At 55.5% G+C, this 24,911-nt stretch overlaps 1 protein-coding gene across 2 annotated transcripts; it reads right to left on the bottom strand.

Moving 5' to 3' along the window:
- Window positions 1–6,781: 6,781 nt before the first annotated feature.
- On the bottom strand, window positions 6,782–16,492 carry FOSL1 (FOS like 1, AP-1 transcription factor subunit). 2 transcript variants are annotated; one of them, XM_075938990.1, is made up of 5 exons: window positions 16,159–16,492; window positions 11,783–11,903; window positions 9,298–9,540; window positions 8,095–8,202; window positions 6,782–7,682 (listed from the first exon to the last, which is right to left on the bottom strand). In XM_075938990.1, the coding sequence occupies exons 1-5, from the start codon at window positions 16,278–16,280 to the stop codon at window positions 7,194–7,196; spliced, it is 1,083 nt and encodes a 360-aa protein (XP_075795105.1). In that variant the 5' UTR covers window positions 16,281–16,492; the 3' UTR covers window positions 6,782–7,193. The 2 variants fall into 2 exon arrangements, with proteins under 2 accessions (XP_075795105.1, XP_006129817.4); XM_006129755.4 differs by lacking the exon at window positions 11,783–11,903 and having other exon boundaries at window positions 6,786–7,682; window positions 16,159–16,473.
- Between the last annotated feature and the right edge of the window lie 8,419 nt (window positions 16,493–24,911).

Below are 24,911 nucleotides of genomic sequence, written 5' to 3'. Positions count from 1 at the left end.
ACCACCTTTGAACCTAGTGAAAAGCCCTCCTCACTAGCTTCGTGCATGAAGATGAGCTCTCATATCACTTAGGTGATTTGTAAAGTTTTAGTCTTAGGCTCTGTGTCTCAGTTTCCCCATCTGTTACATGGGTTTAACAGTACTGCCCTCCAGAGGACTGCAAGGATAAATACATGCAAGGCTGTGACCTTGAGATGCTGCGGTAACTAGGGCCAGATAGCCTTGAACACATGGTTGTCAGCTAGAGGAGTGATTTTATTTATCAGCATAATTGCACTATAAGGATAAGGCCTTTTCTTGTAGCCATACTAGGAGGGAAGCAACCATTATCCAAGAAGCAGAAAGTCACATCTTCACATTCCCTTTCAATTACATTAAAACAATGTAACATTGGGCTGTTAAGAAGGCGATCCTTAGAGCCCTGTACAGCTATAAAATGTGTATCCACATCTATATCTGCAAAAATGAGCTGCTGATATCCACACCAACATTAGTGGATGCAGATACCCATGAATATAAAGTGGATCTCCATGGATATGTGGGGCTCTAGAAATCCTGTCCTAATAGTACCATCACCAGATAAAGAAACAGATCTTAAGGTAAAGAAAACTTAGTCAAATAGCATTCTGTCCATCAAGAAATCACATGCCAATTTCTTTACTGTTTTGTCTGTATGGTTCCCACTTCTCTATTGTCTGTATGATCTCTGTCTGGTTCTTTGGTTGTTACTTAATTGATTTTGTAAGTGTAAATCAATTAAGGTGGTGGAGTATGATTAGTTAGAGAAATATGTTACAATATGCTAGGACTGGTTACTAAAAGTTCAGTAAAATGATTGGTTAAGGTAAAGCTAAGCAAGACTCAAGTTTCACTATATAAGCTGGGATCCAAAAGGAAGTTCTTGGGATACAACTCCCAGGACACAGCTCCAAAATCAGAGCTCCCAGATCTCAACACCCTGCCAGCCACAGGCTTTGTCTACACTACGAGTTTTTGCTGGAAGAGGCAATGCAAATGAAGCACTGATTAGCATTCTGTCATTTGCATAATATATTCCGAGCCGTTTTTGTGCAAGGGGTTTTTGCAAGCACAAAAACAAGCAGTGTGGCTGTGGCCGTTTTGCACACGATCCTTATGCAAGGGAGGCATGAGGATCTTGTGCAAAAAGGGGGTTTTGCCCAAAAAGGAAATGTCCACACTGCTTGTTTTTGTGCAAATGCCCCTTGCACAAAAATGGCTTGAAATAGATTATGCAAAGGAAGCGTGACAAAATGCTAATCAGAGCTTCATTTGCATTCCCTCTTCCGGCAAAAGCCATAGTGTAGACAAAGCCACATTTTGCAGAAGCTAGAGTCCCCCCAAATGACCTGATCCTGACTGGACATTAAGAAAAGTTAATCTGCCTTATTGGGAGTGGTGAGCCTTGTAGAGAGCCAAGGCGTTCTCTCTCAAGCCAGCAGCCCCACTCCCCCATAGCTTCCTGCCCTGCCCTTCCCAGGACAGGCTCCACAGAGAAAAAAGGGGGAAGACTGCACCAATTTGCTGCTTACCAAGAGATCTTGCCTGTGTTCCTACTCTGACCACCTGCGCCATTGCCGTGTTCCATTTAACTCCCCCAGGGTAAGTTAAAGATCCCAAGAAAGGAAGCTGAAATATGAGGTTTTTTTTATTTTCTGGGGCATCTCTAAGAAGGGATGGCGCCCTGCCTTTGTCCCAGCAGAGGGTGAATGTGTCAAGTGTGGGTGTTTGTTCATCTGCCTTGTTGGGAGTGGTGAGCCTTGTTTGTGTCATGTATGCATTTCCCTCTATAACTGTTAATAAATAGTGGTTAAGTAGGATATTATTGTGTAAGGCTCTTTCACTGGTAAAAGATCCTGCAAACCTGCAGAGTGCAAGGTTATGCTCAAGCCCATGGGAGGGCAAGGGTGGGTTCCTAAGTTAACAGGGTTACACCCTGAATCCTAGGGATTGGGTAAAGGTGGGTGTCCTTAGGGCAGCGGTGGGTAAAAACCAGCCTGCAGGCTGGAAGGTGGTTTGCTATGGTTAGCCCCTGGTGGGCTGCCACTTTATTTACGTGCAGGTATGGCCGCAGATCACTGTTCCCAGCTAATGGGAGCTATGGGAATGGTAACAGAAAATGTCATGTGAGTAACATTGCTGGGTTAATCTCCAGTGAGATACACAGGCCCATATTCCATTTGATCCTGGGAAAACTTATTATCTGACATTAACTGGACTTTACCCCGATCAGCAAGATACAAGGCATTGTGTGCCACTAGGTTAAGACTCCCTGGGGAGTGTGGCCATGTATGCCACATAAGTTCGCCTTTGGGATGCACCATTTCTTGTCTAGCATCTCTCACGAGAGGAGGAGGAGTCTCGGGCTCTGCCCCCGTGTCTGAGTTATTCCAGACGAATGACAGACCTCCCTGCGTTCAGCCTGGGTCCCGCACATATCCTGTTTTACGTATTTTTGGAAGAGCGTCTGCAGGCAGTTACTGGGATGGATTTTGCAAGGAAAGAGTCATTCACCGTGGGATTTTCCACAGTGACCTAAGGCCAAGAGAACAGGGCTACTCGGACTGCAGCCAGCATGGAGAGATCCTAACTGATTCCAGAGGCAGCTCCTGAAGCGAAGGAGAGAGCGAGCCTAGAAAGGTCAGTTACACTCCGATGGTCCACGCCAGCTGATTCGGGCAATGCGGCTGTTTAACTGCAGTGTAGACATTTCAGCTCAGGCTGCTGTCCTAGCTCTGGGACCCTCCCACCTCTCAGGCTCCCAGGGCCCCTGATCCTGAACATGTGCACTGCAGTGAAACAGGCCCTTAGCCCAGGCCCTGTGGCCTAGTCAGCTGGCCCAGGCCAGCCATGGGATTTTACTTGCAGAGTAGACATCCCCTCGGACTTAGCACTTCTCTTCTGCAAGGGGTTCTCTCTCAAGCCAGCAGCCCCACTCCCCCATAGCTTCCTGCCCTGCCCTTCCCACGACAGGCTCCACAGAGAAAAAAGGGAGAAGACTGCACCAATTTGCTACTTACCAAGAGATCTTGCCTGTGTTCCCACTCTGACCACCTGCGCCATTGCCACGTTCCATTTAACTCCCCCAGGGTAAGTTAAAGATCCCAAGAAAGGAAGCTGAAATATGAGTTTTTTTATTTTCCGGGGCATCTCCAAGAAGGGACAGTGCCCTGCCTTTGTCCCAGCAGAGGGTGAATGTGTCAAGTGTGGGTGTTTGTAAGGCCTTGTTCATCATTCCCAGAAGTGAGTACTAACACCTGCATCAAATTGGACATCTCTACTGAGATGAGGTGCCCCTGGTGAGGCAGGGGGGTTATTCAAACAGCTGCTGGTGAGTATGTGATGCCCATGGCAGCTGTGACAGATCCTTGGGGAACAGTCAGGGGAGAGAGAGGAGAAAACAGCGACAGCAACTTGAGACAAGTCTCGGGCAGCAATGAACCCCAGCTGTTCTCCCTCTGAAGGGCTAAGTTGTTACGCCTCTGCCCTGATGCTGGAGAGGCACAAAAAGAAGCCAAATGCCAAATCCAAATTCCCAGCAAGGGATGGATCTAGGACCTGTACCTGACACTTAATAGACCCACAATAGGGAGGGAGGGGAAGGCCGGCTGGCCCAGCCACCTACTCTTCCTTCCTCCACTGGAGTTGGCCAACTTGAGTAGCCCAGGAAAGTTACTTTTCTCTGACTCTTCACCTACCTCTGCCTTCTTCACAAGCCTCCCTTGGCCTAGCAGGCTGATAGCAGGGCACTTAGCTGCTGGCTTTCCCGTCTCACTGTTCATTAGGCTACTCAGCCAGTTCTCAAGGTCTGCAGGGCAGGAGCTGGACCAGCCATCAGCTGCAGCCCAGACAGACAAGCTGCAGAAGAGGCACCCACCACTCCACAGTCATTCACTTGCTCAGCCCACACTTCCCACAGGAGTTTGAGAAACACCAGCAATGGCTTGGAAAAGGAGGCTCCATGCCTGCATCTGGCCCAGCTTCTCAGTGGTATTTCAGCACCTCGCTCCCGCTGGGAGTGACATACTACTGCAGAGCTGGGCCTCCTGCCTTCAGCCTCCCACTTCCAGACAAAAAAAGCCACTCTCTTGTGTCACACCCTCAATGCCTTGCTGTGTTGATTCAAGCCTGCAGTGCAACTGCATTCCCAGGACCCAGGTTCTCAGTCACAGCCACATGCAGCTTTGGACCCGCTGCCCCAAACTTACCCTACCTGCAGTGGTGGCTGCCATCCCGTGAGGGTGGCATGGCCCGGAGCAAGGAGCCAGCCCTCTGGGACTGGAGCCATGGCTGCAGGGTGAGTGCAGGGCAGTGATGCTGGGACAATTTGTGTGCGGGGGTGCTGAGCTGTGCTCCCAATACCCTCGTCTGTGCCTCTCACTGCACTAGGCTGGGGTCACCACTGGGGGCAATGCAGAGTCCTGGACCAGTACCAGAGACAGAGCCCCAAGACCAGCATCTGGGACCCTAGGCATTAGTAGAACCCCAGGGTGCAAGGCTGGCACTCACAACTCCAGGGCCAGTGGCTGGGACCCCAAGGTTGTAGGTTGGCATCACAGGCAGTGGAGGGGCTGGCAGCTGGGCTCCTGGGTACAGGCTGGGACCCTAGCTGGGTGCAAAGCCAAAGGATGCTGCCGCACCCCCCAATCCCTACTTCCTGTGCCTATAGTGCAGGGTGGGCTCAATCCTTCACTCTTCTGCCCTGAGCCTCCCCTATGCAATGGGCCAGCATTAGGGATGCATGGAAGGGTTAAGGGGCTCTGTAGTGCACCCATTGAGTAGGCAGACGACATCCTCCCCGCTGAGCTATTGAGGCCACCTCATTCAGAATTAGTTGAGTTAACATCTGGCCTGGGATCTGCTTGTCTGGTTTGATAGGCCCTTGCTGAGTCTGTTCATTCACAACAAGCACCTGCCACTGGCTTCCCTTCGGACCCCAAGGGCCAAAGATTAAAGAGCCACTTGGCTTCAGTTTTCACTTGCTACCTAGCGCCCTCATCTCTCCATGTGGATGCACGTCCCAGAGTTAAGCTGCTTTATCCCCAGTCCCAGCCAGTGTCAGAGTCCAGGGGGGGTAGACTACACGGGGCCTGGGTGCCACTGATGAAAAAGGGATTGGTTCATGGAGCAGGAGGGCCCAACCCCCGTGGTTCTGCTGGGAGGTGGGAGAAGGCCAGGCACTGTAGTGGCCCATAGCGAAAAGGAATGTCCCCTGTAGACTGGGTACCAGCGTATGGCTGCCAGTTAATGAAGATATTCCTCTGGTGCCAGGGACATGGGGTTGTGGCTGAGCTACAGCAGTGTGTGTGTGTGTGTGTGTGCACTCACACACACACCCACTGACACCACAACACAGTGTACCCACTGCCCCCTGACACTTTACCTACTCTCCACTATACACACACTATTCCCAATAATTCACATGCCTCCACCTCATACACTGCTGCCATGCACATTCTCGTATACCCCCACTCCCTGTAGTCCCCATCAGGCCACCTGCCCCTGCCACGACTTCTATATCTGCCCAGTGCTCCCAACACATCATGTAGCAACCAACCCCTGCACCCCGCCCCCAAACACACACCTGAGCTGTCTCAACTTGTAGCTTTTAATTGTCTCTTGAGACATGAGATACCATTGATAGAAAAATACTCTTTGAGTTACAATAAATAGCGTAGAAATGGTAACTCCAACAATGAATACTGTGCAGTCCCAGAGCACGCCCCGCGGTTCTGGATCAGCTTCTGGATTTTGGGAGCAAAAAAAATAAAATATAATAAGTCCAGAGGTTTGGCTGGCCAGCACTGTAAAACCCTGCACACTTTGCACAAAATTCCTGTAAATGGGCTAGTAATAGTTCTAGATCAAGGGGTGGGTTATAAAATGAATGGAGGGAATAGTCTGTAATGTTCAGATGAGTTATAGAATGAGGGAATTTTGGAACCATCAGATGGGGGTCTAGAAACATCAAGCGAGGTCTGGAACAGCCGTGAGTATTCTAAAATGAGCAATGGCAGCCTAGAACAGCTGGACTGGTTCTAGAATGTACAAGTTGTTCTAGAATGGACAACATGTAGAATCAATGCCTTTTGAACTCGACATCTGGTTAGGTTCTAGTATGAGATCATTAATAGCTGGGGGATTCTAGAGCTATCCAGAAAGGGCCCAAGAAAGCTCTGGTAGGCTCTAGAAAATACAGCAAGCATAATGAGAATTTTGGTAAGGTTGCCACACCCCAAGAAGGAATAGAGAGCGGAACTTCTCTGGAATAGATCTGAAGGGGCTATGGGAAGGGCTTGGGATAATTGAGGTTCGAAGCACAAGGACTCTTTTTCTGCAAGGCTGGTAAAGGGAGCGAATGGGCATGTTCCTGACGCCTGGGTGAAAGATTGCAGGGAGTCCTGGAATAATCAAGAAACACCAATGGCAGAGAAGGTTTTAGAATGCCAATGGAAGTTGTAGTGCTGGTGGCTGGGGGAAATTCCAGATGGGTGTAGAGTAGCTGGGAGCCTGGCATGGAGTGGGTGGATGAGTCTAGAATTATCTATAATGACAGTGAAGGTTTGAGGCTACGACTACAGCGCGACAGTTTGTCAGAAAAGGAAATACAAATGGAGTGCTCATTTGCAAATCTCGCGCTCTTATTTGCATATTCTCTTCCTATCCTTTTTTCAGAAGAGGTTTTTGAGATAAAAAGCCTTGTGTGGACGGGGCCATTTGTCAGAAAATCCCCGTTTTGCACAAGATCCTGTAAACCTCATTTTTTGAAGAATAAGGGATCTTGCGCAAAACGGAGTTTTTCTAACAAATGGCCCCATCTACACAGGGCTTTTTATCGCAAAAACCTCTTCCACAAAAAGGAACAGAAGAGAATATGCAAATGAGAGCACTCCATTTGCATTTCCTCGTCTGACAAACTGCCACAGTGTATATGTAGCCACTAGTCTAAGTGGAAGTGGAGATCCAGATGTATCTGGAATAATCAGAAAATTGGGATAATGGAGGAAGTGCTGGAATGGCCTAGAATGATATCACATCTGAGGTGGATGGTTCCAGAAAGATCTGAGATGACAGGGAACAGTTCTAAAATGGTCTGGAAGGAACCACATGGAAGGTTCCTGGTCACAAGGCTGGTTCTCAAGCAGGAAGAACATGGCTGGGGGGAGCCAGGCCTGTCAGAGCGCCAGCAGGGTCGGGGAGTTGAGGGAATCAGATGACTGGTCACCACTGCTGCTCCCACGCCGGTGGGCAGAACTGCAGGGCTCAGGTGTGAAGGCTGAGCCAGCAGGAGGCTCCCCCTCCCCTGTGGCAGGGTAGGTGAAGATCAGGCTGGGAGTGAAGGGAGTTAGTGAGGGTGTGACCATGAGGGTGGGAGTGTGCAAGGCCTCAGGCTCCAGGACCCCGCTGGGGGGAAGGCTGATCCGTGGAGGCACCCTGGGGGGTTGCCGACGTGGGACTGCTGGTGGATGCTCCAGGGACCCCTGCTTGACAGGGGGTGGGGCAGGCAGCCCCCCTTGCTCCTCCTCTTCTCCTGAGGACTCATTCTGCACCTTGCACACTGGCCTGTGGGCCTCCAAGATCAGCTCGAGTCTTTCCTTCTGTTTTTGCAGCTCTGCAATCTCCTTCTGCAGGACTGACTTCTCCTCCTCCAGCATGTCTGTCTCCTGTAGGAGAAGGGGGAGAAACAGGTCAGGGGGAGCCAGGACTCCTGGGTTCTGTCCCTGGCATGGGAGGGATGTGGGGTCTAAGTGGCCAGAGTGGGGGTGGAAGCCAGGACCTGTAGGTAAAATCGGCAGTGGGATCTGGTGGGTTAGCACAGGAAGGGTTGGGATGCCTGGTTCTGTCACCAGCACTAGGAGCAGGAAGGGCTTAAGGGCTTATCTTGCCACATACTGGGCCCCTGCCTCCAGTCCTCACAGTTCAGATGGCTTTGATCCCATCTCTTGCAGGGTCAGAGCTTGCATGAGCAACCTCCAATGAGAGCCAAAGGGGGACTCTGTAGGGGACCTTTGACCTCAGTGCCCCAACACGGTGTTGCGGGAGCGATGTCGGAGAGATTCAGTAGAGGGTGTTCACCGTTTGCAAACAGTCCGTTAGTTCTTTCCTCCGGTTCCGGCATTTTGCTGCAGCCAGTTTGTTCCTTTCCCGTCTTACCCTGCGCCGCTCCTCTTCCTCAGGGGTCATCTGCAATGGGGCAAGAGAGGGGCAGGGGATTTCAAATGAGTGGCAATGATGCCATATATCTTCCCTGCTGTGCTGGTCCATGGGCAATTTCCAGGGACCAATCCTTGTCAGGCATTCACCCCCAGGGGTAATACCCACAAGGACCCCTCAAGGTGCATTAAGATGCAGCCACTTCTGAGGTGGGGCACAGGGGGCTGTTTATACAGTGATCCCTTACTTGGTGCTGTGATTAGATAGGGTGTTTTCTAGTTAGGGCGAGGGCATTAGCTTTAGTGGTTGGATAGAGATGATTTGGGGGGCACAATCTGGGGACATGGCAAGGTTCTCAAGGGTTAAAACCTGTCTTGGAGGGAGCCAGCCCTCCTTGGCTTCAGACAGCTGCCTGGATTTCACAGGCTGGGTGGTTGGGGAGGGAACACTCCTGTTATGCTGCTGGCCCCAGTGCCCCTTCCCCTCTGAGTCAGCCTGTGGCTTCATGACTCAGCATGCTGTCATTTCCTCTCCTGCCAGCCCCCAGGGTGTGAGCCCAGGCATCCTAGCCAAATCCCAGCTGGAGAGACTCCCTTCTAAGACCACAGTGGGGTCTAGTGGTTGCAGCATGGATCTGGGAGGGGAGTGGGGTCTAGTGGTCAGAGCGGGAGGGCTAACAGCCTGGGCTCCTGGGGGTTATCCCCAGCTCCCTGTATGAGGAGAGTGCTCGGATCCGGCTTTCTAAGCATTTGGAGAGCTCCGGATGGACAGCGCCCTGAAACCTGTTCGCGATTCCGACGTTGGCCACTAGGTGGCCTCACTGCCCCGCTGCGTTTGTGGCAAGGGGACCAGCCGCAGGGCGGAATGGGAGGGTCCCCTCAGTGTCGGTTGCCCAGAAAGGAGAAGGGGACTCGCCTTCCTCCTCAGGCTCGGGCGAAGCCCTGCTTCCCACTCCCACCTCCTCCAGCCAGTGTGGACCAAGGGAAACTGAGGCACAGCGCCACATCCCTTCCTGGATTCCTCCCTCCCACCCCTCTCCCTTCCTGGAGCTCTGAGTCCAGGCCTCCGCACTCCTGAGCCAGGCATTTGCCCCTCTCCCCCTGCTGCAGTAGCTGCCCCACTCACATGCTCGTTGTGCCTCCGGCGTATCCCAGGCGTGGGCCCAATGGTGCGGATGACGCCCGGGCGGGCCCCGGTGGGGTAGGAGGCGTAGGGGCAGGCGTACGGGGCAGCTGTGGAGGTGGAGGGCGAGGACTCGGTGTGGAGCGTCGTGGGCCGAACCATCCACTGCAGGACCTGGCTGGAGGTGATGGTGTTGAGACTGGGAATGAAGCTGCCAGCCCCTGTACTTGGGCCTGGGGTGAACTTCTATGGAGACAAAGGGAGGCGGCAGTTTAGAGGAGGCCAGAGGCTCTGGGGGAGCTGGGTGCTTTGTAATCACAGAGGGTTCCCCGTGACTACAGGCTGCACGGGGGCAGGACTGACACCTGGGAATGGGGGAGCAGTTCTGGCTGCAGCTAGTGAAGCAGCCCTGCCAGCATCGCAAGGGCCCTTGGCACTTGGGAACAGAGGGAAGATCCCCATTGCCATGGACACACGAGCATGGGGAAAGTGGTTCCAGCCTGCAGAAGGGGCCTGGCCTGGCTTAGGGGTCAGGGGACAGCAATGAATTGCTCCAGAAACAAATCCTGGGTCACCAGCCCCCAGGCCTGCCAACAGCTTTTCTTGGCCCTGAGGCAAAACAGTCAGTGGGCCCCATGCACACTCAAGCTGCACCCAGATGGACACGGCCGGCCTGCCTGCCTGCCTGCCTGGCATTTGGGCTGTGCTGCGCCCGTGCTGGCTGTGCCCAGCAAACTTCCGGCTGCACTTCCTGTTCTGGCATGGCCGAGGCTCCCACATGCCCTGCCCCATAGGGCTGTCAACTCTCTAATAGCACAAACCCAAAGACCCTTGCCCTGCCCCTTCTCCAAGATCCCACCCCCACTCATTCCATTCCCCTGCTCCTTCTGGGGCTCTCCCCCACACTCACTCACTTTCACCATGCTGGGGCAGAGAGCACAGGGGATGGGCTCAGGGAGGAAGTATGGATGGGGGAGGGGGGATGCGGTCTCTAGATCGGTGCAGAAGGGCAGGGAGGTAGGTGCTTACCTCATGTGGCTCCAGAAAGCAACAAGCACACCCCTTTGCCAGCATCTCCTAGGTGGGGAAGACAGGGGGTCTCCACATACCACTGTTCACAAACACCACCTTGCAGCTCCCAGACAATGGAAGCTGCAGAGTTGGCACTTGGTGTGGTGGCAGAATGAGGAGACACCCCTGCCCCTGGCCACCTCCCAGGACTGCATGGACATGATACTGGATGCTTCTGGGAGTGGGAGTGGTGCAGATTGAGGGTGGGCAGGAAGCCGGCTTTAGCCCCACTGCACTGCCACCTTTCAGCACTTCCCCTGTCAGCAGGCCTGCCAGCTGCAGTCAGTCTCCTTGTGACTTTGGAGACCCTTGTGGAAGCAGTAGCCTAAGAAGCAGGCAGGGAAGGACTGGGAATCAGGACTCCTGGGTTCCCCGCCTAGGGGAATGGGGTGTAATGAGTTAGAGCAGGGAGGCTGGGGTCAAGTCACTTGAATTCTCCTGCTAATTGTGTGGGGAAACCCCAATGTTGTTAATGGAGCTATATGGCCAGGAGCTTCAAATGCACCAAACGTCTGGAAATTGCAGGTGTTGAACAAAGACAGGAGACAATTTCAGAGAGTAAATCAGACCCTACACAGGGGCTCAGGATTCTTGGCTCCTGCCACTGAGCTGGGGAAGGGCCTTTCGCCTCCGAAAGCCTCCATTTCCCCTCTGACCCTTCATAGGTGACATGGCCAGAAAGGACTCTTGTGATCGTTAAGTCTGAGCTCCTGCATAGCCCAGCCCATAGACTGACTCTGAACTAATTCCTAGAATAGACCTATCAGAAAACCATCCCATCTTGCTTTCACAGCTGCCAGGCTGTGAGTTCTCCATCTCAGCCACTGCCTGTGTACACAGGAGAACCAGAAAGGAGATACAGCTACTCATGGTACAGTCCACTTTAAATCACTGTGAAGTGCCTCTTTGTCAGTCAGCCCTAATTCTCAGGTGCCTGATGAGGCCTCAGAAGGTTCCTTGTTTAACAACCTTCCACTCCCCACCCCATTACTGGACACTTTCCCTTAGATCTGACAGTTCATCTCTCCCTTCAACCCACAACATGGGGATTTTTTGTAACAGTCTGGGTGCCTCAGTTTCCCTCTGTACTTTGCATTGCTACCCAGTGGAAGTTTCTTACATCTGCTCTAGAGGGCAGTGCAGGATGAGGGGTGTTGTCTTGCTGCCTCGGTCCCACTGAATGGGTCATCAGTTCTGGATAGAACTGATTGAAACCATCCAGACCCACAGAGGGGTCAGAGAGACAGGAAGTACAGCAGTGGGAAACTCTGGCAGGCAGGATTGGGAACTCAGCTAGGCCCAGCCTGCGGACAAAGGATGGGAGGTCACCTGAAGAGGGTATAGAGTCTGTTTCTGGACCAGGCTGATGGCTCACACCAGCGCTCAGGGAGAAGCAGCCTGAAATGGAATCACTTACAGCTGGGATGGTGTGTGGTTCTGCCTTGGCCAGATGGACTGTGTCAGTGCTGGGTTGCAGGCAACTGCTGAGAAAAGGCTGGCTGGTCTCACTGCACATGTGTGCTGAGGAGCGTTTGTCTCTGAAGAGGGGACAAGACTGACTAGGAGTCTGTCTGCACTGGACTGGCTGGGCAGCACGCCCGTGTGATGCAGCAGGGCTGGAGCCCGGAGGCCTGCCCTGATGGAAGAATGGGCCCCATTGCTGCAGGGGTTCCTCCAAGAGGTTGTTTAAAAGCTCAGCCCTGAGCCTTTGGATCCCTGCACCTTCCCACCGCCGTGCTGGTGTGTTGGGGCTGGAAATGGGTTCTAGCTCCCTACAGTCAATTTACCCACTCTGCTGGCCTGGGGATTTTAAACTCATGATCAGTGCAGAGGTTTCTATTGGGCTTACCCCTTTGGTGGTCAGGGGGAAATCCAAGTCTTGATATCTCCATTTTACAGATGGAGGACTAAGGCACAACCTCCCCAGAGAGGGCTCTGCCCTGGTTCACAGAGCAAGTCATTAGCAGAGAACCCAGGAGTCCCAATGCCCCATCCCTGCTTCTTCCCTCACCTCCCAGCATCAGTTTGCCCCTTCCCCCTCCTCCCAGAGCTGGGAGTAGACCCCAGGAACACTGACTGTACCTATTAGGCTCGATGTCACCCTGGAAGTGACCTCTTTTAGCCCTCAGACATAGCCCCTTCCATTCCCCACCCAGCCTGTCTGCTTAATACAAAGCTGCCCTGAAGGCCTTTACAGTTCGTACTATCTCTAACCATGGTGGCTAGACACTAGCTGGGGGCTCATGCCCTCCCATCCCAAAGGCACAAACCCCCTTAGGCTTTAGGAGAATCCCCATTGGTGATTGGCAGAATAGTGTCTAGGAGACACAGCTACGTTCCAGCCAGCATTGCATTCAGCAGGGGCAAGTGATGCAGGCAGCACAGCTGATTTGGTGCAATGGGCAGAGGGGCAGGTACCTTGCTAGTGCCATGCCATGCCCACTGTTTGCCTCGTGCCCAGACAGAGGGGTGCCCATGTGGGTTACTTATGTGAGAAGGGAGCTAATGGGGCAGAGCAGAACAGGATGGTTTAGAGTCATTCCCATGTCCCATAGCCTTTTTAGGAGCTAGAGAATGTCAGGGACAGAGCCCAGGGCATGGGGCAGAGGAAGGGACTTGCAGCTCATGGGGTGGGGGATGGTGATATAGACCCTTTCCCCTCCAGTTAGTGCCAGTTCCAATCTAGCCCCCAGCTGGCTCCGGGGTATGGGGTTGTAATATGGGGCCTTCTTCTCTAGAAACCCCAAGCTTGGATCCAGCCCAAAAGCCGTTGTGGGATGGCTGCTTCTGTGCCTGCCAGAGTAAAGTGAGTTTGCTGGGTCATAGCATGGGGGTCCCCTCCCCACCTTGGCTCTAGTCCGTTCCCTCAGCAACAGAGGCCAAGGGCTCCGAGAGGCAGAGGCAAGGCACCTGCTGGGGGTGGGACATCACAGAGGGCTCTGTGCTGCCACTCTGGGCACACACTGGTGATTCCAGCTCCCAGGGCTGCTGAGTCAGCACGATCTGGCGTGTCCCTGCGTGTGAGCAGCAGGGGTGTGTGCGGAAATCCCACCCGCAGATAACCCGCCCTTTGTCCTCCCCACCCTTGACCCAGTTTCCCTGGCCTTGTGGGTCCCTTCCCAGCCCTGGTGTGCAGGTGTCACCCGCAGGGTATTGGTGCCACCCAGCCCTGGGGCAGCAGGCTGGCCGCGCCTTCTGTGTCAGAGAGAGAGCACACCTCAGGGGCTGGGCATGGGAGCGGAGCTTCCCAGGCCCCCTGCCAAGGCTAGTGGCTACAGCAGCTGGGGCTGGGCGCCAGGATGCCTGGGTTCTGTTGCTGGTACTGGGAGGGAGGGCAGGGGAGTATAATGGCCTGGGGGTCAGGACGCTGGGTACTGTGGGCAGTTCTGGGAGGGGAGGAGGCAGCTGGGGGTCAGGACGCTGGGTTCTGTGGACAGTTCTGGGAGGGGAGGGGGCAGCTGGGGGTCAGGACGCTGGGTTCTGTGGGCAGTTCTGGGAGGGGAGGAGGCAGCTGGGGGTCAGGACGCTGGGTTCTGTGGACAGTTCTGGGAGGGGAGGAGGCAGCTGGGGGTCAGGACGCTGGGTTCTGTGGGCAGTTCTGGGAGGGGAGGAGGCAGCTGGGGGTCAGGACGCTGGGTTCTGTGGACAGTTCTGGGAGGGGAGGAGGCAGCTGGGGGTCAGGACGCTGGGTTCTGTGGACAGTTCTGGGAGGGGAGGGGGCAGCTGGGGGTCAGGACGCTGGGTTCTGTGGGCAGTTCTGGGAGGGGAGGGGGCAGCTGGGGGTCAGGACGCTGGGTTCTGTGGACAGTTCTGGGAGGGGAGGAGGCAGCTGGGGGTCAGGACGCTGGGTTCTGTGGACAGTTCTGGGAGGGGAGGGGGCAGCTGGGGGTCAGGACGCTGGGTTCTGTGGGCAGTTCTGGGAGGGGAGGGGGCAGCTGGGGGTCAGGACGCTGGGTTCTGTGGGCAGTTCTGGGAGGGGAGGGGGCAGCTGGGGGTCAGGACGCTGGGTTCTAGCCCCTGTGCGGCAGCTGTTGGCACGCGGACGGCAGGCGCCGCAGCTGGCAGTGGGGTGGGGCCGGCAGCTGTCGCAGGGCCGCCCTTATGCAAGAGGAAACGGCGGAATCTCAGCACCCTGGCCACGGGCTGGGGTGAATGGCGGGGCCAGGCGGGGTGAGCGCGACCGTGACTCAGCCCCGCCGGTTCTGATGACTCACCGGGCATGACTTAGCACCCTGGAGCTCCAGCGGGAGCCATCTCCCGGTCTGCCCTGCTGCCGTAGCCTGGAGCCCCCCGCCCCCACTACACGCATCCAGCTGCTGTGGGAAGGAGCTGCCTGGGGTCTGTCTTCAGTGGACTGCCTGGGTCCCCCTCTCCCACGGCTCCGAACAGCCCAGAGAGGGAGGCGAGTCGTAAACCCAGCTGGCCCTGACCTCCTCCTCAGCTGGATTTTCAGCTCCGTGCCCGTCCTGCGGGACACGGACGGAGGAATCCGGAGATGAAGTGGTTGCCCAAGAGCTGGCCCAGAACCCAGCAGTCCGGACTCCCATCACCCCCAGCCGTAGAGCTCAGGCGTCTGCCTTCCCCTTTCCAACTCTAACTCCTAAACCCCGCTCCCCTCCCCGAGCTAAAGTGCTGCGGGTCTGGCCGATCCACCAACCCGCTGAACTTAGATGCCCTGCTGCATGTGCTTCCTCAGCCCCCTCCTGGATGGGGTATACTGTGTGTCATAAACCCTGTAGGATGACATTTGACGGGGAGTCCCCCCGACTGGAACAGGGTCTCTGGGGTGTCTCATTACGGTGGCTGGGCGGTGGGCAGGGACACGGACACCCCAGGCCCCCACAGCGCAAGATCAGCGTAAGGCTCAGTCAGCTGCCGGAGTAGGGAGCCCCCCCCCCCCATCACTCTGCTGTAGAGCGCCGGGCGGGGGAAACCCCTGCATTTTTCTGCTGTCTGCACGCGAGTGCCTGCGTGTGGGGGGGAGGGGGCAAACAAGCAGGCGCCACGCGGTGGGGTGAATCAACCCGGAGCATTAGTCACCGGGGCTCCCCCCAGGAGGGAGAGTGAGGGCTCCCCTCCCCCCGCTCCTCCAAAAGAAACGAGAGCGAAAACGAGAAAGGAAAGGGAAAGCACAGCATGGGCAGGCGGGACAGAGCCTGCGGAGGGGATCGGTGACTGGCTAGCGGGCAGGTGGCGAGCTAGGTGGGTGAGGAAGGAAGGGAAGGACAATCAGAAAGTGGCATGAATAGACAGCTGGGGATGAGGATGGCTAGAGAATAGATTAGACAGGAGAGTGGGTATGACAGACAGTGAAGGAATGGGGGTAAACCAACAGACTGTGGGGGAATGAGGGTACACTCATAGACTGTGGGGAAATGGGGTGGACTCACAGACAGTGGAGGTGTGAGAGTAGACTGATAGTGGAGGAGTGGGTGTACACTGACAGACTGTGGGGGTATGGCGGTAGACTGACAGACAGTGCGGGTATGGGAGTGGACTGACAGTGGGGAAAGAGGAGCTGGAACAATTTGTATCATGGGGGCGCTAGAGCCACTGTGAAACCAGTACCCTCCCAGCGCTTCTGGAGGAGGTGTGCATGGGGACTGGGCACTGCCGGGCAGACATCAGGGGAGGTGTGCATGGGGGCGGACAGACAGACAGGTGCGCATGGGAACGGGCAGATGGGGAGGTGTGAATAAGGACCGACAGACGGACACAGCGGAATAGGTATGGGGATTGGAGACAGATCGACTGCCCCCTAGTTCTTTTCCCTTTGCCCCGCTTCCCCCTTACCTGCTGCGGCTGCCCTGGTCCCGGAGTCCCTGGAACGACGGCCGATCCCATGCTGCGCAGGGCAGGGTGCTGAGGGCGAGGGTTGTACGAGGATCCCGGGCCATCCGTACTGCCCGCTCCATAGTTCCTGAACATGTCTAGATCTGCTCTGGGGCCGTAAGATGCCGGGTCAGTCCGCCAAGCGCTTCTCTAAACTGGCTCCCTCCAAGTTACTTTTTTTATGAATGGGTACTCCAGGACCTGCTCACTTTAGTCTAGGCAGGGGAGGGGCGAGTCCCACCTCACGCCCTTTTCAAGTCATCAGGAAGCAGAGAATCCCCGCTCCAGTAACCCACTCTGGTGTTTCTCAGACTTATTCAATTAAGATGCACCCTTTTTAGGGGAATCAGAGTTGGTGAGCCCCTAAAAGGACAACCAAGTCAATCTTTCCCCCTTACTCTAAATCTACTTGGTACGGTCTGGGGATTGACTCAGTGCTCGATGACGTAGATGTCCATATATAGTATGATTTCCTCTGGCTTGCTCTGCAATAGTAAAGGATTCCCCTCGGTGTTTGTTTCCAAACTCTGTTTGTTCAAGATGCGTATCGGAGATCCCGTCGCAGCACTGCAATAACAACGCCACACAAACAAACACCCACACCTATACACTTTCACATACACCCCGAACCTCAGGCAGGTGCAACACCCAACACCGCTCACATATGTACAACCACCCCACTCTTACTACAGCACACACCCTGCACACCACCACGGCGTGCACCTCTGTACCACACACAGCTGTGCAACAACACGTCCATCCCCTCACAACCACGATGGATGTGGAGCTACATGCATCGCTGTTGCACAACTACAAGCATCGTTGTTGCACACAGAAATACACACATGGGCACCTTCCACACCCCGCGCAACAATAAACAGGCCTAAACACGGACAGACAGACACTCCCATCAGGCCAGGTAGATGGTTTTCACATGTCAAAGATACAAAGACGCAGCGAAAGACACTCTCCCCCCCCCCCTCCCTCCCTTCCCCAGCGTCCAATACATGAATTCGGGGCTGGCTGGATAGGACCCCAGGAGCAATGCGGGCCGGGCCCTGTTTATAGGTGCTCGCTTTCCCCCCCCCCCCCCCCCCCCCCCGCACATGCCTGGCGCTGCCAGGTTTTGGGGCCCAATGAGATGATTGTAAATCCCGTGAATCCCCATTTCCCCCAGCGGTGCAGGAGCTGGAATTCCCCCCCCCCCCCAAGGTTAGAATAGGAACACCCAGCCCAACCCAGGCGTATCCCCCTGCAATCTGGCTGCGACCTCTCCTCCTGCAGTACCGCAGAGCCCCTTGCTCTTTGAACAGAGACTAAGCCTGACTCCCCCACCCACCCCTGCTGAGACTCTACAGTCTCCCCTCCCCGTAAGCGGCTGGAAGATGCCCTAGTGTGGAGAATGGAAGTGGCCAGCTAAGTGGGACTCAGAACTGTATTCTGTCCCCAGCTTTGGAAGGAGGGAGGGGGGCCTATTGTGTTAGAGCAGGGGCGGGGGCCAAGGCCCCTGGACCATCCCACCCTAGCTCTAGTTAAGGAGTGGGGTCAGGTGGGTTAAAGTAGAGGGGGCTGGGGTCCTGCCTCCTGGTTCCACCCCCAGCTGGTGGTTTCCCTCGCTCCGAGTGGGCTGCGGGGGTGTACATTCCTGACGCGCAGCAGACGCCTTTGGTCAGAAGCAGGAACTGAAAGCGCCTACCAGCGAAACTGGCAGGGCTGGGCCCAGTGCAGAGAGTGAGAGCATGTCCGGCTCCCGTCCCGCTGCCCCGCGGAGCCAGAGCGCCAGAGTTACCTCCCGCTACTGCTCGGAGACCCCGTGGAGCGAGGGACCCCGTTGTGCCAGACACAGCACAGACCCAGGGAGACACCGTCCCTGTCCTGAAGCGCTCACTGTCTAAACAGATCCCATGTGGAAGGAGAAAATAAGGCACAGAGAGGAAGAGGCTCCTTTAAGGTCACACAGCAGGTCACTGGGGGAGCAGGGAATGAAACCCAGAGGTCCTGTTGCTCAGAGTCCCCTGCCTTAACCGCTAGAACCCCCTCCAACCACCAGGAAGAGAACCCCAGGGGTCCTGGCCGCTTCCCCCAACCTCCAAACAATCAGTTCTTCTGGGCCGTGGCCACAGGGTGGGGGCCAGTGACTCCCCGACCAATGCACCATGATCCCTAGGGTCTGGCCCTGTGCGGGTTAACAATCCATCTCCCCAAGGACCAGGACAGGATGTGAGACACAGGAATGCAGCTGATCTCATGCTCCCGGTGACTAACCTGGCAGGAATGGGGGGCAGAGAGCAGCCAGCTGGCACCCTGCCACTGGCCTTGGGGACCAAGGAGAGATCGGGAGCTATGGCTGACTCCCATCCTAGCTACTGTCCCCCCTGCTCCCCGGTATTTAAACCCTTAGCACAGAGCAATGCAGTCATCCCATTTCCCTGGAGACTAGCATGGGACAGATGCTGGGAGGCTGCAGGTTGGGACTGAGTGTCACCGGCAGAACCACATGGGGAGGGGGAGCCCAGGATTGGAATAGCAGGGAGCTGCAGACTGGCATTGAGTAGCACTGATGGAGGGTGCAAAGCAGGGGGCTGCAGGCTGGCACTGAGGGGAACAGGCAGAGCTGGGGGGGGGGGGAAGCCCAGAGCAGAGGGCTGCAGGCTGGCACCGAGGGACACTGGCAGATCTGGGGGGGGGGGGAAGCCCAGAGCAGAGGGCTGCAGGCTGGCACCGAGGGGCACTGGCAGATCTGGGGGGGAAAGCCCAGAGCAGAGGGCTGCAGGCTGGCACCGAGGGGCACTGGCAGATCTGGGGGGGAAAGCCCAGAGCAGGGGGCTGCAGGCTGGCACCGAGGGGCACTGGCAGATCTGGGGGGGAAAGCCCAGAGCAGGGGGCTGCAGGCTGGCACCGAGGGGCACTGGCAGAGCTGGGGGGGAAGCCCAGAGCAGGGGGCTGCGGGCTGGCACCGAGGGGCACTGGCAGAGCTGGGTGTGTCCCAGCATTTCAAATTCTCCGGTCATCTTATTCCGCCTTTGAAAGCAGCAGCAGTTTCCGGCGGATTCCTGGAGAGCGATGGAGCTGGGGGCGGGGGGTTTCACACAGGCTCCCTCCAGATCGGCACGTGGCACTCACAAGTGTGTGTGGCTGCGAGGCAGGAGGCAGGGCCCCTCCGTGTCTATGGAAGGAACGGGCCAAATCCCAAACAGGAGACGGCCGAGCGCTTTGTGTGCTCATCCACTTACTCACCCTTCCTCTTCCTCCTGACTTTACTCACTTGGCGACTCGGGGTTTGGATCCCAGCCTAACCGGGCACAGCTCCAGGGCTGGGAGAGCAGAGGCTGCAAGTCGGGATTGAGGGGCAGTGGCAGAGACGGGAGGAGGCGATCCAGGGTGGGGGGAGGAGGCGATCCAGGGCGGGGGGAGGGGGCTTTAAGCTCGGCTCAAGAGCCACCTCTCTGGGACTCAAGGACAGCAGGGAACCAGCGTTACCATCTCCTGAGGACACGCAGAGCATGTTAACCCCTTGCTTGCTAGAGCAGAGGGACTGTGGGTGCTGCAGGGCTGTGGGGCGGAGGCTGCCTGAAGATCACCAAACATGTACACCGCCCCCCCACCAGCTGGTGAGTTGGCAGGGCCACTTTCAGCAGTGGGCTGCGGGGGGATAGTCCTTCCTTATCTCCCCTCCCCCACAGTTTAGGGCCCTCCCTCTGCTCTGAGGCTCAAATACTGTCAGGCTGAGGTGCTACAGCATGAGAGGCCATGAGTCTGCGGGGGAAGGGGTATCTCTGCCCATCCCAATCGTGGGCACAAGGGCTAGGGGTGCCAGTATGCACACCAATGCCGCCCAGAACGCAGAGAAGCCCCAGGCACCCTGACACCCCCATGCTGCTCTAAGCTAGCAGTCCCCATAGCCCTTCCAGCATCCCAGTAAATCATCTGCCTGGGTTGGCCTAAGAGAGAGGCTCATGGTCTGTGCCTTTCACCAAAAGCAGTTTTGCCCCTTCCTGTTGCTCCCACCTCCCTTTGGCCCTGTCCCCTGAAGCCCTGCCCTGCTTCCTACCTGCCGTGCTATGTAGAAGATCCCTATGAGCCAGGACTTCTGGGTTCTATTCCCAGCTCCGAGAGGCCAGACAGTTGCATGGCAGCCCCTTAGCATGAGGGTGGGTCCCTCCTTGGGCTTGAGGCAGATGGTGCCAGGCTGGCATACTGAATTGCTGGCACCATGCCCAGCCAGGAGACCGTCCTGGAGCAGCGGGTGTCTGTGGAGCAGGAGGGAGCATTCAAGTCAGTTGTCTTAGTGCTGAGAGATTCTTGTAGAAAAGTCAGACTGGGGCTATGTCTACACTACAGAGTTTTTCTGGGATACCAGAGTCCCAGAAAAACTCTGCTGTGTCCAGAGAACACCTCTGATCTTCTGAATTTTTTTCAGAAGAGCAGATGCACTTTTTCAGCATTCCTGTAAATCTCGTTTTACAAGGAAGAAGGGATGTTCCAAAAAAGATTTTTTTTCTGACATTTAGCCCAGTGTAGATGGACCAAATGTTGGAAAAGCCTCTTCTGAAAAAAGAAGCGGAAAAAGCTACACAATTTGCACTTCACAATGTGCATAGCTTTTTCTGGAAGAACAGTGTAGTGTAGACATAGCCTGCGTGAGACAGAGTGAAAGAGGGATTGGATACAGGGCCTTTCTCCTCTTGGGGCACTGGATTTGATGTGACCCCAGACCGGCTCAGGGGATTGGGTAAGGGGCTATAGAGCCTCTCACCTCTAGGGGATACCTGACCCCATATAGACCTAAGTCATTCATAACTTCAGGCCATTCACAGCTCTGCTGGTGGACTGAGTTGTGGGCCCCATGCCCTGAGGTGTCTGCATCACACCAACCCAAACAGAGAGGCCAAGGGCTGAAGGGTCCACAGAGAACCACTTCCCCTTCAGAAGGGGGCTACAGCAGGCCATTTGTGGAAGAAGGTCTCCATGCTGCAGCCCCATTTTAGGACAAGTATAATCCAGGGCTACGTCTAGACTGGCATGATTTTCCGGAAATGCTTTTAATGGAAAAGTTTTCCGTTAAAAGCATTTTCGGAAAAGAGCATCTAGATTGGCGCAGAGTTCACGTTATAACAATGCGCTTTTGCAGAAAAGCATCCGTGCCAATCTAGACGCACTTTTGCGCAAAAAAGCCCCGATAGTCATTTTCATGATCGGGGCTTTTTTGCGGAAAACAAATCTGAGCTGTCTACACTGGCCCTTTTGCACAAAAGTTTTGCACAAAAGGGACTTTTGCCCGAATGGGAGCAGCATAGTATTTCCGCAAAAAGCACTGATTTCTTACAGTAGGAAGTCAGTGCTTTTGTGGAAATTCAAGCGGCCAGTGAAGACAGCTGGCAAGTTTTTCCAGAAAAGTGGCTGATTTTCCGGAAAAACTGGCCAGTCTAGACACAGCCCAAGGGTTTATACTTGGCCTCTCTGTTTGGGTTGGTGTGATGCAGACAATGTTCCCTCTAATCTTTTCCATCCATGTGCAGAATCAATTTTTATGTGCATTGGGGCATGTGTGAATGTGCACCACAAGTAGAAACAAAGAATCTAGCTGTGGTGCTCTGCTGATCAGCTGAGCAGCATTTGAATCTCTCCTCAGACGCTGCAAAGGAGCACAGCTCATAGGGAACACTGCCCAGGACCAGCAGCTCTGAGTTGGTACTGTGACCCTGGCACAACCCAGATCTCATCTCTTCCCTCTCCACTAGATCCTCAGTTACTGTCTCATCCCCCTCTGAATCACTCCAGGTCTCTGGCACATTCTCTGTACCCAGGAGCTTGTCATTCCAATCCCATGAGCTGGGGGATCTCTGGCATTTAGGGAGATTTCCTGCCCCAGCTCAATGCTCCCAGCTTGCAACTATTAGCCAAATAGCAGCAGGTCTCTAGAGCTAAGCAGAGTCCAGCTGAGTCAGTACTAGGTTGGGAGACTTGTACTTCTGGGGGGGCTCCACAAATAGTCCTAGCCAATGACAAACAGCACCCTTTGAGCAGGACAGGGAGCTGACAGAATTGCTGGGCCCAGCGGCAAGGTGGGGGCTGTAGGACTGGGACAGTCAGCTCTCAGTGCTACCGGGCACCAATTTAAAGGGCCTGGAGATGTTGCCACAGTGGTGACCAGAGTCCTGGCAACTTTTGAATTGCCAGGCTCCTCAGCAGGTGCCTCCTTTGCTCCACCATTGGCAGGCCTGGAGCAGGGAGGCTACTTGCCACAACTGGCACACAGTGCACACTCCTTGTGGGACTGCAGATGGCGACCTATGCAAAGGTTCACATCTAGAGTGTGCAGGAACACACACATCAACACGGTCACTCAGCTGCACACAATAATTGCACATTCTCCTGATTGCACAATCATATGCAATGCCAATTACACAGAATGCCAGTTTCAACACAATCACACTCACCAATTGCACACACACTTATATACACAGCTTGACAACTGCACAGACACACACATGCATTGACAATTGTCCATCCCCCCACAATCACACACTATACGTGGGTGCATATTCTGACCAACAAACATCCTCCATTCTCATGCTCCCAGCTCAGTAGCGTGACCTTCCCCCAGATCTCAAGCCTGGAAGCAGGAGTATGGGGGTGCTGTAAGGGAGCAGAGTGGGAACTCTGACTGTGTGGGGAGAGCCAGCTATTCCAGACCTGCAGGGGGCACTGTAGAGAGCAGAACAGGCAAGGGGCGGTTCCCATTCCCAGCTGGGCTGTGTGACTCCAGCAGGCACAGTCTTGCCCCATCCCCACCCTCTTGCCTCTGACGCCAGCACCTGGCAGGGCTGACGCAAGGAGAGAGATTGCTTCATCCCCACTGCCATACACCACAGACGGGCAGGATAAAGGGATACTTTCCACACCCATGACCCTCACATCTCATTCCATGTTCCCCAAGCCTCTCGTCCCCAATGCCTCCCATAGTACTATGCAGCTGGGAGCCATGGCTAGTCCCAGTCCTATGCCCATTACTCAGGAAGTAACCCTGGAGAATCTCAGTTCCCCTGCTCCTGGGAGGAATGAGTGCACACCATTCCCACTTTCAGCCCCAATATTCCAGAGAAGCACCTGGTGCTAGACAGACACTGAGCCTGCCCTGTGTCCCGCTTTCTTCAGCCCAGGCCCAATTGAGGGCTACATCTAGACTGGCATGATTTTCTGCAAATGCTTTTAACGGAAAAGTTTTCCATTAAAAGCATTTGCGGAAAAGAGCGTCTAGATTGGCATGGATGCTTTACCGCAAAAGCACTTTTTGCGGAAAAACATCCATGCCAATCTAGACGCGCTTTTGCGCAAAAAAGCCCCAATCGCCATTTTCGCGATCGGGGCTTTTTTGCGCAAAACAAATCTGAGCCGTCTACACTGGCCCTTTCGGGCAAAAGGATTTTTGCCCGAATGTGAGCAGCATAGTATTTCTGCAAGAAGCACTGATTTCTTACATGAGATCGTCAGTGTTCTTGCGGAAATTCAAGCAGCCAGTGTAGACAGCTGGCAAGTGTTTCCACAAAAGCAATTGCTTTTGCGGAAAACTTGTCAGTCTAGAGACAGCCGAGATGTTTCCAGCCTTTTTCCCCAAATTCCCAGCTGCTTTGTACCTCCCTCTCCACTGGATTTGTTATGCCTCCCCCAACATCCCTGTCTGCTCTTCCCCATAACCCTCCTTGCCCCACACCCCTCTTCTGGCCCCATTCTCCTCAACGCCAGGTCCCCCTCCCATTTATTAATCCAGTCCCCTTTGAATTTGCAGGTGGCTCTGATATCGGGAGGGGGGGGCAGTTATTTGCTCTCTCCCACACACACTCCTATCCACCTCTCTTCTCCACACCCTCCCATTCTGGCACAGTAGATTCCTTGTGGCTGCCAAAGCAGGAGAGTGGAGCCAGGTTCTCTCGGTTACACAGTGCCAGACCCGCTGCAGGCAGGGAGTGGTGCCAGGGCTTGATGCCACCCTCCAGGCATCCCTGCACCCGGTGCCTTCCCAGCCTCACCCAGACACAGCCTTTTAACCGGGGCCAGCATTTGGGGGCTGACCCCCACCCTGCCTACAGGAGGTAGTCCGGGGGCTCCCTGCCTGGCCAGCTCTCGGGCAGCCCGGGGCTAGGGGTCGGTGGGGAACGAGGGGACCAGAGAGGGCACGTTCGGGGTGATGGGGCCGCCGGGGGAAGCAGGCTAGAAGGGAAGACATGAGGGTGGCAGTGGCGGGGCACCGGGGAAGGGTTTGTGCTGGGAAAGGCTCCCCAGTGACCTGCGGGGATTTCCCTGCCCAGACGCCGCGCTCCGGCCTCTCTTCCCGGCTGGCCGGGGCTGCTCCCCTGACTCCCCGCACGTACCGCGCCGCGCGCACCCTGCTCTCTGGCGCCACCCAGCGCTCTGCGAGCGCGCGCATCTGCCCCTCTGGTCCTGGGCCCGGGCCCTGCCTCTATCCAATATCCCCGCGCCCCGCAGCCGGGGGGAGGGGGAGGAGCCCCAACAAACCCCGCCCAGTTCAGGCTTGGGGGGGTAGCCCGGTCTGAACTAACAACCCCCCCCCCACGCTCGCTCCGCCCTGCTACAAGCGCGCAGGGCTTCCCGCACAGCAGCGCCTGCGCACTGCGTCCTCCGCCCCGGATTCGCATTTCGTGCTGCCCGGGCTCTATTTGGCGCTACCGGAGATGAAGTCACGCGAGGCCGGA

This window comes from Pelodiscus sinensis, chromosome 11, assembly GCF_049634645.1.
Source record: "Pelodiscus sinensis isolate JC-2024 chromosome 11, ASM4963464v1, whole genome shotgun sequence".
In the NCBI taxonomy this organism is placed as follows: domain Eukaryota; kingdom Metazoa; phylum Chordata; order Testudines; family Trionychidae; genus Pelodiscus; species Pelodiscus sinensis.
This window is presented reverse-complemented; position numbering and strand designations above follow the sequence as displayed.

What these genes read in the sequence shown, in the direction of transcription:
- FOSL1 (XM_075938990.1), bottom strand. Translation starts at nt 16,280, where the DNA reads ATGGAGCGGGCAGTACGGATGGCCCGGGATCCTCGTACAACCCTCGCC. An exon ending in GCCGGAGGCACAACGAGCAT is followed by an intron (nt 8,203 to 9,297) that starts GTGAGTGGGGCA and finishes GCCCCATTGCAG; the next exon opens with ATGACCCCTGAGGAAGAGGA. An exon ending in TAACGGACTGTTTGCAAACG is followed by an intron (nt 7,683 to 8,094) that starts GTGAACACCCTC and finishes CTTCTCCTACAG; the next exon opens with GAGACAGACATGCTGGAGGA.